This window comes from Corythoichthys intestinalis, chromosome 7, assembly GCF_030265065.1.
Source record: "Corythoichthys intestinalis isolate RoL2023-P3 chromosome 7, ASM3026506v1, whole genome shotgun sequence".
NCBI lineage: Eukaryota > Metazoa > Chordata > Actinopteri > Syngnathiformes > Syngnathidae > Corythoichthys > Corythoichthys intestinalis.
In genome coordinates, this window is record NC_080401.1 from 54,320,255 (window position 1) to 54,338,240 (window position 17,986).

Genomic DNA, 17,986 nt, shown 5'->3' on the forward strand with positions numbered 1-17,986 from the left:
TGTAATGCATTTTCCATTTCTCTTTGTTATTCCTTCACAATAAAATTTTGTTTTGTATATGAAGCTATTTCTGTAATAAAAGACGTCCTCATATGAGGACAGTGGGTTTGTCATTACATAAGATATTCGCTACTTAGGACCAGAATGACCTAAATGGTCGACACACAAAACTCTGGCTTCAAAAAATAAGCGGTTATCCTAAAAATCAAAAGCTAGAACAAAAATCCAGTCCTTAAAAAGTGTTTACACAGCATTTAATCCAAAATGACTTTCATCTTGTCCTGCAAAATGCACATGTTAGCAAATCTGAAGACAAATGATTCATTCGATTTTTCATAAAGGGTGTCATTTCAAAGGTATTCTTAGTATATCGAATCTAAAGTATGTGAGATTAATACCAAAAATCGTTATTTACGTGTTGCACATGACATGCTTCTATTTTGATATGTTCACCGGAAGTACGTTTGCTAAGCCTCTAACCTTAAGCGTTATACTAAAATACAAAAAAAAAAAAAAAAATGGCGCACTTCTGATTTTGTCATGCATGTGGTGACAGTAATAGATTTTTTTTTTTTCATTTGCAAATGCTGTTAACCAGCAATTTTTCATGTTGAAAGTGTAACCTTTTAACTGCAATTTTGTGTTTTGGAGAAGACTGCCAATGTTTTACAGCAAGCTAATGTGGGTAGTACATTATCTTTTTCCATTAGCCTCAATGTAGCAATGCTAACGTTTTACAATCTTTAATATAGATTAGGGCTGTCAAAATGATCGCGTTAACGGGCAGCAATTAATTTTTAAAATTAATCACGTTAAAATATTGGACGCATTTAACGCACACGCCTTGCTCAAACAGATTAAAATGACAGCACAGTGTTATGTCGACTTCTTACTTTTCTTTTTTGGTGTTTTGTCGCCCTCTGCTGGCGCTTGGGTGCGACTGATTTTATGGGTTTCAGCACCATGAGCACTGTGTAATTATTGACATCAACAATGGCGAGCTACTAGTTTAGTTTTTGATTGAAAATTTTACAAATTTTATTAAACGAAAACATTAAGAGGGGCTTTAATATAAAATTTCTAGAACTTGTAATAACAAGTTCTTTCAAGAACTACAAGTCTTTCTATCCATGGATCGCTTTAACAATGTTTATGATGTTAATGCCATCTTGTTGATTTATTTTTATAATTAACAAATACAGTACTTATGTACTGTATATTGAATGTATATATCCCGTCTTGTGTCTTATCTTTCCATTCCAACAATAATTTACAGAAAAATATGGCATATTTTATAGATGGTTTGAATTGCGATTAATTACGATTAATTACTTTTTAAGCTGTAATTAACTCGATTAAAAATTTTAATCGTTTGACAGCCCTAATATATATATATATATATGTATACATACACATATATATATAGAGAGAGAAAGAGAGAGATACAGTGGGAAAACCCATTGGCAAATACTTGTTCTCCCCACTGTATATATTATTATTAATAATTTTTTTAAAAAATTTAAATCGGAGGGGGGCGTGTAAAAATGGGTTATCATCAATGGCACTTAAACATGATCATTACTGTCATCATAGCGGCCACGACACGACGACGGGGCGCCAAGTGACACCGCAACCCCCCACGAACCCCTGAGCGGTATGCTCACGAGGGTCCGAGCGTATTCCGGTTGACTGGCGACACTGGAGCTGAGATAATTAGGCCGCCTGTGGGCTACAGGAATCATCTGTACAAAAACATCACATAGGCTTCCCAAGTCAAGCGGAGAGCTCCGCTTTTTGTGAGCACATTCCTGCTCATTCACAAACTCGGCATGCCACGGCATACACACACACAGGAAGTTTGTGGAGGTAGAGAGCTATTATTGCCGCTTTTTCTCAGCATTAACGTGTAAAAAAAAAAAAAATAGAGATTTTGCTTCATTTTGCCATGTTGATGAGTTTATCACTAGTAGACCTCAAACATCGGAACTGGGAGGGTGGCAGCGAATGAACATTCGTTCATTCGCTGCCAACCCTCCCACTTCCAATGGATTGGATGTCAAAAGCCGTCAAAGGCAGCCAATTACTTAATTTTGGTGCATTTCAGGCCATTTCCTGTTGATTTTGGGGCATTTAAAGCCCAAAAAACGAAAATAATGTGGCGTGCAAACAGGGAAGACTGGCTATAAATGCTCATTTTTCAGTGCCATTGACAGCGCTGGACATCCCATAAATTTGATTGGGTGGAGTGACTGAACCTTCGTTCCTTCGCTGCCGCTCCCTCTTCTAATGGATTGGTCATCTATTGCCGTCAATGTCATTGAAAGAGTAAAAAAAAAAAAAAAAAAAAATTGGGGGAATTTCAGGCTATTTCCTGTTGCTTTTCCATCATTTCCTTCTGATTTTGGGGCATTTATGGGTCACTTGCTGATTATTTTGTGTTACTGAAAAAGGAAGTGACTCGGTAATGTGCCAAAATGAATAGGATGTGACTACAAACCAACATGAATTCACCTCTAAATGCCCTAAAATGAACAAGAAGTGGCCTGTAATTGTCCACAAAACCGGGAAGACTGACTGTGAACTAATTTTTCAGTGCCATTGGCAACACTAGACATCCAATTCATTTTGTTCGGGAGGGGCGAACAAACTAACGTTCAATTGCATTGGACTTCTGGCGGCGTCAATTAGGGAAACATACAGTGCTGGCCAAAAGTATTGGCACACCTGCTCAATTTCTCCAAGAAAATGATTGCAATTACAAATTCTTTGGTAGTAAAATCTTCATTGAAAAACACAAAAAAAAAACACAAAAGAGAACGGAAAAAAAATGAAATCATTATCATTTTACACAAAACTCCAAAAATAGGCCGGAAAAAAGTATTGGCACCCTTTGAAAAATCATGTGTTGCTTCTCTAATTTATGTAATTAACAGCACCTGTTACTTACCTGTGGCACACAAGAGGTGGTGGCAATAACTAAATCACACTTGCAGGCAGTTAAAATGGATTAAAGTTAACTTAACCTCTGTCCTGTGTCCTTGTGTTTACCACATTGAGCATGGAGAAAATAAAGCAGACCAAAGAACTCTCTGAGGACTTGAGAAGCAAAATTGTTAGGAAGCATGGGCAATTTCAAGGCTAAAAGTCCATCTCCAAAGACCTGAATGTACCTGTGTCTACCATGCGCAGTCATCAATAAGTGTAAAGCCCATGGCGCTGTGGCTAACCTCCCTAGATGTGGACGGAAGAGACAAATTGACGAGAGATTTCAACTAAAGATTGTGCGGATGGTGGATAAAGAACCTCGACTAACATCCAAACAAGTTCAAGCTGTCCCACAGTCCGAGAGGACAACAGTGTCAACCTGTACTATCCGTCAGCTTCAGAATGAAAATGGACTCTAGGGTAGGATAACCAGGAAGACCCCACTTCTGACCCAAAGACATAAAAAAGCCAGGCTGGAGGTTGCCAAAACTTACCTGAGAAAGCCAAAAACGTTTTGGAAGAATATTTTCTGGTCAGATGAGACAAAAGTAGAGCTTTTTGGGAAAAGGCATCGACATTGAGTCTATAGGGAAAAAATGAGGCCTACAAAGAGAAAAGAACATGGTCCCCACAGTCAAAGATGGCAGAGGTTCCCTGATGTTTTGGGGTTGCTTTGCTGCCTCTGGCACTGGACAGCTTGACCATGTGCATGGCATTATGAAGTCTGAAGACTACCAACAAATTTTGCAGCATAATGTAGGGCCCAGTGTGAGAAAGCTGGGTCTGCCTAAGAGGTCATGGATCTTCCAGCAGGACAATGACCCAAAACACATTTCAAAAAGCGCTAGAAAATGGTTTGAGAGAAAGCACTGAAGACTTCTAAAGTGGCCAGCAATGAGTCCAGACCTGAATCCCATAGAACACCTGTGGAGAGCTCTGAAAATGGCAGTTTGGAGAAGGCACCCTTCAAATCCTGGAGCAGTTGGCCAAAGAAGAATGGTCTAAAATTCCAGCAGAGAATTGTAAGAAAGTCACTACCAGAAGCGATTGTTCACAGTTATTTTGTTCTAAAGGTTGTGCTACCAAGTATTAGGCTGAGGGTGCCAATACTTTTGTCCGGCCCATTTTTTAAGTTTTGTGTGAAATGAAAATTTTTTCATTCTCTTTTGTGTTTTTTTCATTGCAAGCAAAATAAATGAAGATATTAAAACCAAAGCATTTGTAATTGCAATCATTTTCTGGGATAAATTGAGCATTTTCTGACAGAATTGCCGGGGTGCCAATACTTTTGGCCAGCACTCATACTCTACAGGAAGATCTTGGTAGTAACCTGTTGGTTCATTTTTTTTTTCCAAACAGCGACACCTTTTTAAAAATGGATTGGCTGTCTGTTGTTGTGAGTGGCAGTGAATGACTTCATGTGTCAAGGACATATATCGTATAAACAGTGCCTTGCAAAAGTATTCGGCCCCCTTGAATCTTGCAACCTTTCGCCACATTTCAGGCTTCAAACATAAAGATATGAAATTTAATTTTTTTGTCAAGACTCAACAACAAGTGGGACACAATCGTGAAGTGGAACAACATTTATTGGATAATTTAAACTTTTTTAACAAATAAAAAACTGAAAAGTGGGGCGTGCAATATTATTCGGCCCCTTTACTTTCAGTGCAGCAAACTCACTCCAGAAGTTCAGTGAGGATCTCTGAATGATCCAGTGTTGTCCTAAATGACCGATGATGATAAATAGAATCCAAATGTGTGTAATCAAGTCTCCGTATAAATGCACCTGCTCTGTGATAGTCTCAGGGTTCTGTTTAAAGTGCAGAGAGCATTATGAAAACCAAGGAACACACCAGGCAAGTCCGAGATACTGTTGTGGAGAAGTTTAAAGCCGGATTTGGATACAAAAAGATTTCCTAAGATTTAAACATCTCAAGGAGCACTGTGCAAGCCATCATATTGAAATGGAAGGAGCATCAGACCACTGCAAATCTACCAAGACCCGGCCGTCCTTCCAAACTTTCTTCTCAAACAAGGAGAAAACTGATCAGCAGCCAAGAGGCCCATGATCACTCTGGATGAACTGCAGAGATCTACAGCTGAGGTGGGAGAGTCTGTCCATAGGACAACAATCAGTCGTGCAAAACCATATGTTTGGCGTAAAAGCAACACAGCTCATCACCCTGAACACACCATCCCCACTGTCAAACATGGTGGTGGCAGCATCATGGTTTGGGCCTGCTTTTCTTCAGCAGGGACAGGGAAGATGGTTAAAATTGACGGGAAGATGGATGCAGCCAAATACAGGAACATTCTGGAAGAAAACCTGTTGGTATCTGCACAAGACCTGAGACTGGGATGGAGATTTATCTTCCAACAGGACAATGATCCAAAACATAAAGCCAAATCTACAATGGAATGTTTCAAAAATAAACGTATTCAGGTGTTAGAATGGCCAAGTCAAAGTCCAGACCTGAATCCAATCGAGAATCTGTGGAAAGAGCTGAAGACTGCTGTTCACAAACACTCTCCATCCAACCTCACTGAGCTCGAGCTGTTTTGCAAGGAAGAATGGGCAAGAATGTCAGTCTCTCGATGTGCAAAACTGATAGAAACATACCCCAAGCGACTTGCAGCTGTAATTGGAGCAAAAGGTGGCGCTACAAAGTATTAACGCAAGGGGGCCGAATAATATTGCACGCCCCACTTTTCAGTTTTTTATTTGTTAAAAAAGTTTAAATTATCCAATAAATGTTGTTCCACTTCACGATTGTGTCCCACTTGTTGTTGATTCTTGACAAAAAATTAAAATTTTATATCTTTATGTTTAAAGCCTGAAATGTGGCAAAAGGTTGCAAGATTCAAGGGGGCCGAATACTTTTGCAAGGCACTGTATAGTCTTATCTCGTATACGTACCAGTGGAATGGGTGTGTAGTTGGTCTCTGGAGGAAACGTGAAAACCGTCGCCGTGGTGACGGGGCTGCTAGGGGGCGGCGTCACGATTAGTCCGGTTGTGCAAATGTGTACCTTTCAAACACAGGAGAAAAGTGGCTCATTAAACATGAAGAAAAACTCCACGCACACATGACTGATGCGAATGACTCGAACTAATTAGAAAGAGAGAATGTGGGCAAACTTTACTCACTTTAGACACCAAGTTTAGAGGAATTGAGAAAAGTGTGGTGTGGGTGGTAAGACACATCGATCTGTATGTTCTACAGCCGTCCTGACTAGTCGACGTTGTCGATGTAGTCGATGACGTGAATGCATCAATAAGCACAAAAGCCAATCGACAAGTAAAGGCGGGAAAAAAAAATATATATATATACTAGGGTTGTTCCGATCATGTTTTTTTGCTCCCGATTCGATCCCGATCGTTTTAGTTTGAGTATCTGCCGATCCCGATATTTCCCGATCCGATTGCTTTTTTTTTTTGCTCCCGATTCAATTCCAATCATTCCCGATAATTTTTCCCGATCATATACATTTTGGCAATGCATTAAGAAAAACATGAATAAAACTCGGACGAATATATACATTCAACATACAGTACATAAGTACTGTATTTGTTTATTATGACAATAAATCCTCAAGATGGCATTTGCATTATTTACATTCTTTCTGTGAGAGGGATCCACGGATAGAAAGACTTGTAATTCTTAAAGGATAAATGTGACTTTGTATATTGTGACTAAATATTGCCATCTAGTGTATTTGTTGAGCTTTCAGTAAATGATACTGTAGCCATTTAACTGTTCTGCCCAAATGCATGATGGGAAGTGCAACCATGACTGTGCGTAGTGGCACCAATTGATATATCTTCTCTGCGTTGGGAAGTAACATATGGTGTTAAGGAAAAGATCAACCACTACCGCTCTTCCCCACATTGCTCCCCACAATATTTCTAATTGTTGAGAGAGGGATTTTAAGGCTTTAGCCAATCAAAAAGAGGCTCCAAAGTCTGTCAAAATTCTCTCTACTCAATTTACGCTGCCTGTTAGCTCTATATATAGGTAAAACAGCGCCATTACAGATTGAACGCAACAATGCGTGAGTGGATCGTGCAGCGCATGCGTTAATAGCATTAAATATTCTAACGTGATTAATTAAAAAAAAAATTAATTACTGCCGTTTACACGATAAATTTGGTAGCCCTACTTTAAGCCAAAACTAAAGACTCTGGATGGATGTAAGACATTTTGTCTGTAACGTTAAATACAATTGGAAAATGATTTAATTAAAAAAAAAAAAAATATATATATATATATATATATATATATATATTAAAAAAAGGCATGTCCGATATTTTTTTGCCGATTCCGATACTTTGAAAATGACGTGATCGGACCCGATCAATCGGGACATCTTTAATATATATGTGTGTGTGGAAAGCGGAGAATGGCGTACACTCATGATGCAACAATTACGACAATATTGCAACAATTGGCTAACTTGCACAGGAAAAAGTCCGGTAGCTTCAGACCCGTGCGGTCCATAAGGCGAGCTAGGCAAATGCTAGGGGCGTCGCAGCCTCCAAAAGGGAGTCAAGAAAAATATTCAAATAATATTTGATGATGGCAGTATTCAACAAATATACAAGCCAGTAAAACAAAAGAACAACAATGCATATAGTAATAAGTCTTTAAATAATGATGAAATAATTTTTCTAATGCGCCTTCTGCCCGTTTCACTGTTTCCTGTGATGCGGTAATTTCACCTCAGTCTCTAATCCCCCCCCTCAGAATAGTGAGCTACCTGAAGCTGTTATTTTAGCCTACACAATTGCACCACATCAGGACCACGTCCAAGCCCATCAAGTCCAGTACCTTCCCACACACAAGCTGCTAGTGGAAAAAGAAGTACAGTGTGAGTGTTTGTTTGCGGGGGTGGGGGGCGGGCCCAAGCAAAGATATTGCCTTAGGTACCAAGTTGGTCAGGAACGGCCCTGGGTAGCTTAAATGTTATATAATGCTAATTTTTACAACTATTAGCTAACTTGCATTGCAAAAGTCAGCTAGCTTAAATGCTATATAATACTAATGTTTACCACAATTGGCTAACTAGCATAGCAAAAGTCCGCTAGCTTAAATGCTATATAATGGTATGGTTTACAAAAATAGCGTACCGCACGAATACTATTTTTAGACTAAGACGACACATCGTAAAGCGGAAGTGGGACATTATAGACATGCCCTCGCATATGAACCATTATATTTCTGCTAGTCTTCTCCGGTAATCAAAAACGAACATGCCGATCAAGCATGCTGATATGGAACTTGTAGGAACGACATTACGACATATGAAGGATGTTTTTTTCGTACGTTTCCCGAAACAAAAAACTCGGGAGGGAAAAAAATGTGAAGAATGGATCAACTTGCGCAGACGTTTAACGCCAGCAAGGTGAAGCCATTCACATTTCATATTTTCATATTTCATAAACATTTTGTTGGGGGGCATGGCCCTTCAGAGGACAAAGAGGTAAGCCATTTTGATATTTTTTACATATTTTTTAGCGTGGCGTTTTGCCGTGCTGCTTCTGTCTGACAATGATTGACCTGAAAAAATTAAAATGGTACCTGACTGCCACTGTTACCTTTTCTGTTGTAAAAAACAACTTTAGTAAGGGGGACGTGTAAATAAATTATAGAATTAAGATTTGTTATTAATGAAAAAATTAAAAGCGTTCGTTGGCTGTCATCGAGTAGCATTTGCGATCGCAACACAAAAAATACCAATGTAAATTGCCAAAAGAACGGTCAGAGATGTAAGACAACCAGAGGATATAATATATAAGAAAGAGAGGGCATATGGTGGTAAAGGATAGATTGTTGAAACAGAAGAATGTCATTGTCAGTGGCGTAAGAAAAAGGTGTCGATTAAAAAGCTAAGGCTAAGCTTAGGTCGGCTTGTTTCCTTTTTCCGTCTTTTTCAGCCCTCGACACTCAAGCCATCCCTTTAACTGAACATTTGTATGTACTTACACATCTTAAGTTAATTTGGCACCAGGGACATCATTTTCAGACAGAATTGGTAGGTTTCGCTCTGTAAACATCTGCTTCGTACACCATTTCCATTCATTTACTATTGGGGACAAACGGAAGTGTGTCCTCCCCCTAGCAACAGTTGCTAACGTCATGAATAATAATGAGCGGAAGTGACGTGTTGCTTGCGGTACGCCAATGGCTAACTTGCATAGCAAAAGTCCGCTAGCTTAAATGATAATGCCAATGTTTACCAGATAGTTTCTGGTGCGCACCAGATTGCTTAAATCTATTTTATTTCTCTCGATGTCCCTTTAAGGACTCCGTAGAAATGATATCAGGATCCTAAAAAATGGTATCGGTGCAACAGTAATAAACCACTCGTGAGAACACTACACAGCGTAATAACAGAGGTCAATTTCAACGGGGTGTCACATCGTGTGATCTTACTTCTCACCGAAACGGGGACCGCAAAGCTTGCCATTGGCCGGCTGTAATCAGGTGACACGCGCGATACCTAATTGGCTGAGAGGGCACGGTGTCGTGGTAACAAGGCCCCAGTGTCGCTAGCACAATATCTCCCTGTGGCCCGCTCGCTGCTCTCCCCACGCATGACTGCACTGGGCCGAGACGCCTTTTTAAGGTGAAGCTCCGACTGCGAGTGCAGCCTCTATAATGTCTCTACAAGTCATTTTACTGCCAGGCTGAGGTGATTTTTGTTTATGGCATCAACCGTGGTGGTTGACGGCAGGCTTGTTGGCTTCCAAAATACTCCCCCGGGTGACGGGAACCGACCTTTGTTGTCTTTTTTGTCTGGCTGCAAGGAACAGAAAAAGGTGGAGGAGGGTTGGTGTGTGGTGAAATAGGTGGAGTGTCTGTTTTGTGTGTGCAGCAAATATACTTTTTAAAGGCCAATTATGCTTTAAAATGATGTTGTCCGGTGTGCTTTGACTATTCGTTCACATGCAAATTACGTCACAATATCATGATTGTATCCTAAATTTAGCAGGTTTAAAAAGCACATTGAATGGATAGTGAATGACCATATTTCAGTGCCATTTGAACTGGGAAAGGCTGGTAATACGTGAATGAGAAAAGGGTGGGCATGAAAACGGACGCTAACGGCACACTCCCAGTAGGTAAATAGCCCTGGTATCTGAAAAACTGTGTTGTTTTCGTCAGCAATGACGATAATGAAAATATTTAATCGACGAACTATTTTTTTTTCGTGACTATAATCTAAAAATTTGTCTTGAGAGACTAAAACATAATGAGACGAATGCCAGTTTTCGTCTGACAAACAAGAATGAGATGAAAATTCGCCATAGTTTCTGGCATAAGTTCACAATGTATGAAATTTTGTTATTGTATGTGTAGTTAGCACGCATCGTCGCAGTGTTTGGCCGTGTCACTCATGTCACGTGCTGTGCCCCCCGCTACACACACACTCTTTATTCACTTGGTGTCCTTAGTCTCCAGCTTTTTTTGAAACACAAGTTAGGTTCTGCTTGGTTATTTTGTTTTCTTATCTTAGCAACTAAGGGCTGCCATAAACAGCACTGGCTAGCAGTTGTGTTACCAGGATGTCAGGTGTGGGTGGGCATTAAGTCTTACCTGGGGTGGGCAAAAAAAAAAAGCTACAATGCTCAAGTAGGTCGAAATCCAGCGTAGGGCTACTGCACCTTAAAACATGTTTTTTTTTCTCCTTGAGATAACTGTTGTTGTGATTTGGTCAAAACATATAAAAGTTGATTTGATTTTATTTGACTTAGAACACATCCATAAGTGAACAGTATGGACATGCAGGTGACAATGTTTTTTTTTTTTTTGGTAAACTATTGTGGTTCCTCGGTTTTATTATTATTATTATTATTATTATTAGGGTTGTTCCGATCATGTTTTTTTGCTCCCGATCCAGTTGTTTTAGTTTGAGTATCTGCCGATCCCGATATTTCCCGATCCGATTGCTTTTTTTTTTTGCACCCGATTAAATTCCAATCATTCCCGATAATTTTTCCCGATCATATACATTTTGGCAATGCATTAAGAAAAAAATGAATAAAACTCGGACGAATATATACATTCAACATACAGTACATACATAAGTACTGTATTTGTTTATTATGACAATAAATCCTCAAGATGGCATTTACATTATTAACATTCTTTCTGTGAGAGGGATCCACGGATAGAAAGACTTGTAATTCTTAAAGGAAAAATGTGACTTTGTATATTGTGACTAAATATTGCCATCTAGTGGATTTTTATGAGCTTTCAGTAAATGATACTGCAGCCATTTAACTTCTGCCCAAATGCATGATGGGAAGTGCAACCATGACTGTGCGTAATGGCACCAATTGATATATCTTTTCAGCGTTGGGAAATAATACAGGGCGTTAAGAAAAAGCTCAACTACTACCTTTCTTCGCCACGTTGCTTCCCGCAATTTTTCTAATCGTTGAGAGACTGATTGTAACGCTTTAGCCAATTAAAAAAAGGCTTCAAAGGCTGCCAAAATTCTCTCTACTCATTTTACGTTGCCTTTTAGCTCTGTGTACAAGTAATACGGTGCCATTACAGATTGAACGCGACAATGCGTGAGTGGGTAGTGCAGCGCATGCGTTAATTGCGTTAAATATTTTAATGTTATTACCGCCGTTGACGTGATAAATTTGACAGCCCTACTTCAAGCCAAAACTAAAGACTCTAGATGAGCGTAAGACATTTTGTCTGTAACGTTAAATACAATTAGAAAACGATTTAATTAAAAAAAAAAAAATATATATATATATATATATATATATATATATATATATATATATAAGGCATGTCCAATATTTTTTTGCTGATTCCAATACTTTGAAAAAGGGACATCTTTAATTATTATAGTTATTCTTTGTTCCGCACCCCCTTTGAGCTCAATTTGTTGTAGTTAAAAACTGCTTCCAGACCTAAAACAACAGATTATTTTACAATTGTAGCTCAGTGTTATCAAGGACGTTCTTCCAGTATGAGCTTTGAAATTCGCCCAAATCTGGACAACCTGCTGTTTCGGGCATGGGTCCTTGAAACCTTTTCATGCTTTCACTTATGATAGACAAGGTGTTAGAAGTAATTGTTCAAATTTAGTTTTGTAAGGGGGGTCGTTTTCAGGTTTTTCAAAGTATAAGTCACAGAGTGATTAGCGCATTCCACCAGTCCTCTTTATTATTTTAGATCTCTCTAAACACCTTCATTGCCGCTAGGCGCCTATTTGCGTCTATTCGCAGTACGGGCGGCCTCAGACAAATTGGCACGTCTGCGAGCGTGTCTAACCACGTCCAAAACCTCCGGCAGCTGACGACCGTAAAGCAGCTGCTGTCATGTCTGGCTAGGCGACGCGGCGACCCGGAGGGCTACAGACGTTTTTCACAGGCGAGTGGAGTCACGCCGACTCGCGTCGCTCACTGCTCGGACGGAGCGCTGTTAGCGTTATTATGTCATATGTCTAATGTTTCGGCCTGGATTGTTCATGCCGACACAAAACACTGAGTTGAGTTTCATGAAAACATTGTGGAGGGAAATGACATTGGCCTAATGCGCTAAAAATTTGTTCTCGTATGACTTTGCAGTCTTGCTCAGGACGCTCTTAAACCATATTTTTAATCTCACTGAGACTGGTTAAATAATTTCAAATATTATTGTAATTTTCAGACTATGACACCTGACCTTTTCTTATCCTTTTGAGCCCTGCAGCTATAACAACAAAGCAACTAATTTATGGATTGTTACATGCTAACTAGCATCGAGCTTCCTAGTGTTATTCATTAATTTTGCTTTTTGTCTGGTGAGGTTGCTATTTTGGGTACGTTCAGAGTCTCTACCAACTAGCACAAGTGTTACATTATCCTAGGGTGACCATATTTTGATTTCCCAAAAAAAAAAAAGGACACTCAGCCCGGCCTCAAGCTACTTGAACTTTACTTGAAGTTCACTAAAAGATGCCAATATCACTTTAATATATTTAAAATGTGCCCCCTCACTCTGGGTGGAAAAAATGCAGTTTGAAATTTATTAAAATATTCTCATTCAATGTTCTAGATTGCACACAAACAATAACCGAAACAAACTGACAAACTATTCAACCAGCATGTTTCCAAACGTAGCAGTTCAAAACTATGTTTCCCATAATGCCTAGCGTGGTTTAGCTTACTGATAGCTAGCTGAGGCAAAAATCAAACATTACTATAAAAGTTTACAATCATCGGCAGCGCAACGATGCGACAATAAACGGGATTTTACAGTCAAAGCTCCAACAGAAGTCAACAGTTGCCATTATATACGTATTTATCGTAAAAAAAACTTAACAACTGGGCAGGCGTTGTGGCCAAATCGTCAACCCAGTAGATGGCGGTAATGCCTCATGATAGGGGTAAACTGCCAACAAAAACAAGAAGAGCTACTCCTTCACTCCCTACTGCTAGGAGTCATGTCATCGCAGGCAGGCGCTGCCACCCAGCAGCCGGAGGGATTCTCTTCAAATTGGTCCCGTGAAAAATCATAAAAACCGGACATTTTTATGAATTTATAAAACCCGCCCGGACGACGGGGATACTACGTGAAAGTAGGACTTGCTCGGGCAAAAGAGGACGTTTAGTCACCCTACATTATCCAACAAAACTGCGTTTCCTAGTGTTGCAGCGTATGCTAAAAGTGCACTGTTCAATGCGCCTTTAGGAATAGCATTCTGGAAGCAATGTTTGATGGAAGGCTAGTTATTTACAGGCACATGGCGACGACTTGTCAAGATGCAATTTAAAACTATTTAAGACTAACCACAGGTCACTACAACGAAGCTGCTACGTTACAATGTTGCTAGCCAAGTTTGTTGTTGAGAATTTATCGCAAACGAGGGTTTTGTTCGATTCTTGGTGACGTTACACAAGAACAGGCTAGGGCTAGCTGTGTGTGTTTTAACAGATTTTAAAAGAATCGATATCCACTGTCTGCTAAGATACACTGCTGGCTTCAAGTATTGGCGGCCCTGCAATTCTGTCAGATAATGCTAAATTTTAAAGATGCCGATCGATCGAGTCCGATCACGTCATTTTCAAAGTATCGGAATCGGCAAAAAAATATCGGACATGCCTTTTTTTAATATACTGTATATATATTTTTTATTTAAATCGTTTTCTAAATGTATTTAACGTTACAGACAAAATGTCTTACACTCATCCAGAGTAGTTTTGGCTTAAAGTAGGGCTATCAAATTGATTGCGTTAACAGCCGTGATTAATTTTTTAAAATTTTTTTAAATTATTTTTAAAATTAATCACGTTTATTAATTAACGCATGCGCTGCACGGCCCACTCACGCATTGTCGCGTTCAATTTATAAAGACGCCGTTTTACCTATACATAGCGCTAAAAGGCAGCGTATAATGAGTAGAGAGAACTTTGACAGCCTTTGAAGCCATTTTTCATGTGGCTAAAGCCTTACAATACCTCTCTCAGCAATTAAAAGTAACGTGGGAGGCAATGTGGGGAAGAAAGGTAGTAGTTGATCATTTTCTTAACACCATATGTTCTTTCCCAACGCAGAGAAGATATATCAATTGGTGCCCCAACGCACAGTCATGGTTGCACTTCCCATCATGCATTTGGGCAGGAGTTGAATGGCTGCAGTATCAGCTTAACAAATACACTAGCTGGCAATATTTAGTCACAATATACAAAGTCACATTTATCCTTTAAGAATTACAAGTTTTTCTATCCGTGGATCACTCTCACAGAAAGAATGTTAATAATGTAAATGCCATCTTGAGGATTTATTGTCATAATAAACAAATACAGTACTCATGTACTGTATGTTGAATGTATATATTCGTCCGAGTTTTATTCATTTTTTTCTTAATGCATTGCCAAAATGTATATGATCGGGAAAAAATATCGGGAATGATTGGAATTGAATCCGGAGCACAAAAAAAAAGCAATCGGATCGGGAAATATCGGGATCGGCAGATACTCAAACTAAAACGATCGGGATCGGATCAGGAGCAAAAAAATATGATCGGAACAAACCTACTAAATTTCTCACAGAAAATGATTGCAATTACAAATGCTTCAGTAGTAATATCTTCATCTATTTTGCTTGCAATGAAAAAACACAAAAGAGAATGGGAAAAAAATTAAATCATTATCATTTTACATAAAACTCCCAAAACAGGCCAGACAAAAGTATTGGCTCCCTCAGCCTAATACTTTGTAGCATAGCCTTTAGACAACATAACTGCGAACAACCGCTTCCGGTATCCATCAATGAGGTTCTTACAATGCTGTAGAGCTGTCCCGACTAGTCGACATAGTCGACGTCATCGATGACGTAAATCCGTCGACGAGCACAACATCTTGTCGACGGTTAATGAAGGGTTAAAAAATATATGCGTGGAAAGTTCAGAATGTCGGACGCTCTGTTGCTAGCGGGGAAAGCGGCACAAAGCCAAAAAAGCGCACCAGAGTGTCCAAAACATTGACTTATTTCAAACAAACAAAGGAGGGTACACTCTTGTGTCCTTTCTCTTCAATGCCAAGGTTGGCTGCACGTCGGCCGTCAATAAACACCTAAAGCGACGTCACCCAGTTTGTAAGTCCATCTAACTAACTAACGACATGTTTTATTGAAGTTGCTAAGCCTGTCACGATATGCAATGAGTCCATTTATCGCATGGCAAATAAAAATGAGGGCGGTCATTTTCTCGGCTGCCTTTTATCGCTGCACACGTGCGTGCGTGCGTGCGTGCATACATTGGTGCGTGCTGATGGCATATGAGACTGGCATATGAGACTCCAGTTCCTTTCTCTTATCAGCACGCTGTAGAATTAAAGTTCAGACATACAAAATAAGAAAACACATCTATATTAAACACTGTAACGTTAGCGCTGCTACACTGAGGTGAATGGGGGGAAAAAGGCAACTTACTTTAGCCTGCTATAAAACATTGGCAGTCGTCTCGTGAAAGCAAACTTGCGGTTAAAAGATAACACTTCAAACATGAAAAATCGCTGGTTAACAGCATTTGCAAAATGATCCAAAAAAATCTATTATTGACACTACGTGCAATGACAAAAAGTGCTTTTTTGCGGAGTGTAAAGCCCAAGTTAGCGGTTTAGCGAACGTACTTCCGGTTAACGTTTCAAAAATAAAAGCATGTCATGTTTGTCATATAAATAGCGATTTCTGGAGTTAATCCCACATACTTCAGAATTCAGATTCTCCACTAAGAATACCTTTAAAATGACAACCTTTATGAAAAATCTGATTGGCAATGAATAATTATTATAATTATTATAATACTATTATATATAGTACTATACTATAATATTAATGCTAGGTGTTTAAGAATTGTTTTGAATCATGTTGGAAAGGCGAAGTCAGTGTTCTGAATCTGTTTACATTCCATTCTTTTGCACTAGTTAATTCTATCAGTATTTGAACTCATTGTTTATTTGTGATTTATTATTGTTATTTACGTGTTTATTTGTACTTTAATAAATAATTTAAGTGTTCCAATATGTGTGTGTGAATTGATAAGCGTCAACAAAAATGTCATTGCTAAATTAGTAAAAAAAAATATTTATATTTTTTAAAATTTTAGATTAGTCGACTAATCGTAAAAATAGTCGGCTGACTAATCGGGAGAAAATTATTCGTTTGGGACAGCCCTAAAATGCTGTGCTGGAATTTTAGATTTTTGGAGCAAACTGCTCCAGGTCTCTAAGATTTGAAGGGTGTCTTCTCCAAACTGCCATTTTCAGATCTTTCCACAGGTGTTCTACGGGATTCAAGTCTGGACTCATTGCTGGACACTTTAAAAGTCTCCAGTGCTTTCTCTCAAACCATTTTCTAGTGCTGTTTGAAGTTTGTTTTGGGTCATTGTCCTGCTGGAAGACCCATGACCTCTAAGGGAGATCCAGTTTTCTCACACTGGGCCCTACATTATGCTGCAAAATTTGTTGGTAGTCTTCAGACTTCATAATGCCATGCACACGGTCAAGCAGTCGCAAGCAGTCCAGTGCCAGAGGTAGCAGAGCAACCCCAAAACATCAGGGAACCTCCACCATGTTTGACTGTGGGGACCGTGTTCTTTTCTTTGAAGGCCTGTTTTTTTCTCTGTAAAATCTATGTTTATGCCTTTTCCCACAAAGCTTTACTTTTGTCTCATCTGATCAGAAAACATTCTTCCAAAGAATTTTTGGCTTTCTCAGGTAAGTTTTGGCAAACTTCAACCTGGCTTTTGTATGTCTCTGGGTCAGAAGTGGGGCTTCCTGGGTATCCTACCATGGAGTCCCTTTTCATTTAGACGCCGACAGATAGTACGGGTTGACACTGTTGTACTCTCAGACTGCAGGACAGCTTGAACTTGTTTGGTTGTTAGTCGAGGTTCTTTATCCGCCATCCGCACAATCTTTCGTTGAAATGTCTCGTCAATTTTTCTTTTCAGTCCACATCTAGGGAGGTTAGCCACAGTGCCATGGGCTTTACACTTATTGATGACACTACACAATGTAGACACAGAAACATTCAGGTCTCTGGAGATGGACTTGTAGCCTTGAGATTGCCCATGCTTCCCACAACTTTGTTTCTCAAGTCCTCAGTCAATTGTTTGGTCTTCTGTTCTCCATGCTCAATGTGGTACACACAAGGACACAGGACAGAGGTTGAGTCAACTTGAACCCATTTTAACTGGCTGCAAGTGTGATTCAGTTATTGCCATCACCTGTTATGTGCCACTGGTAAGTAAGTGGTGCTGTTAATTACAGAAATTAGAGAAGCATCACATGATTTTTCAAAGGGTGTCAATACTTTTGTCCGGCCAATTTTTGGAGTTTTGTGTAAAATGATAATGATTTAATTTTTCCCCCCATTCTCTTTTGTGTTTTTTCATTGCAAGCAAAATAATTGAAGATATTACTACTGAAGGAGATGGTACCTTTTCTCGTAGGCACCGTCTAACTGTTTGCATTATTCTAACACACTT

The 17,986-nt window shown here is 39.3% G+C and overlaps 1 protein-coding gene across 1 annotated transcript in view; it reads right to left on the reverse strand.

Moving 5' to 3' along the window:
• The window catches only part of sh3rf1 (SH3 domain containing ring finger 1), a 121,085-nt gene that overhangs the window by 15,424 nt on the left and 87,675 nt on the right, over positions 1 to 17,986 (reverse strand). Inside the window, exon 6 of the mRNA XM_057841886.1 lies at positions 5,906 to 6,016. Within this exon, the coding sequence (XP_057697869.1) occupies positions 5,906 to 6,016 (111 nt within the window). The remainder of the gene's footprint in view (positions 1 to 5,905; positions 6,017 to 17,986) is intronic.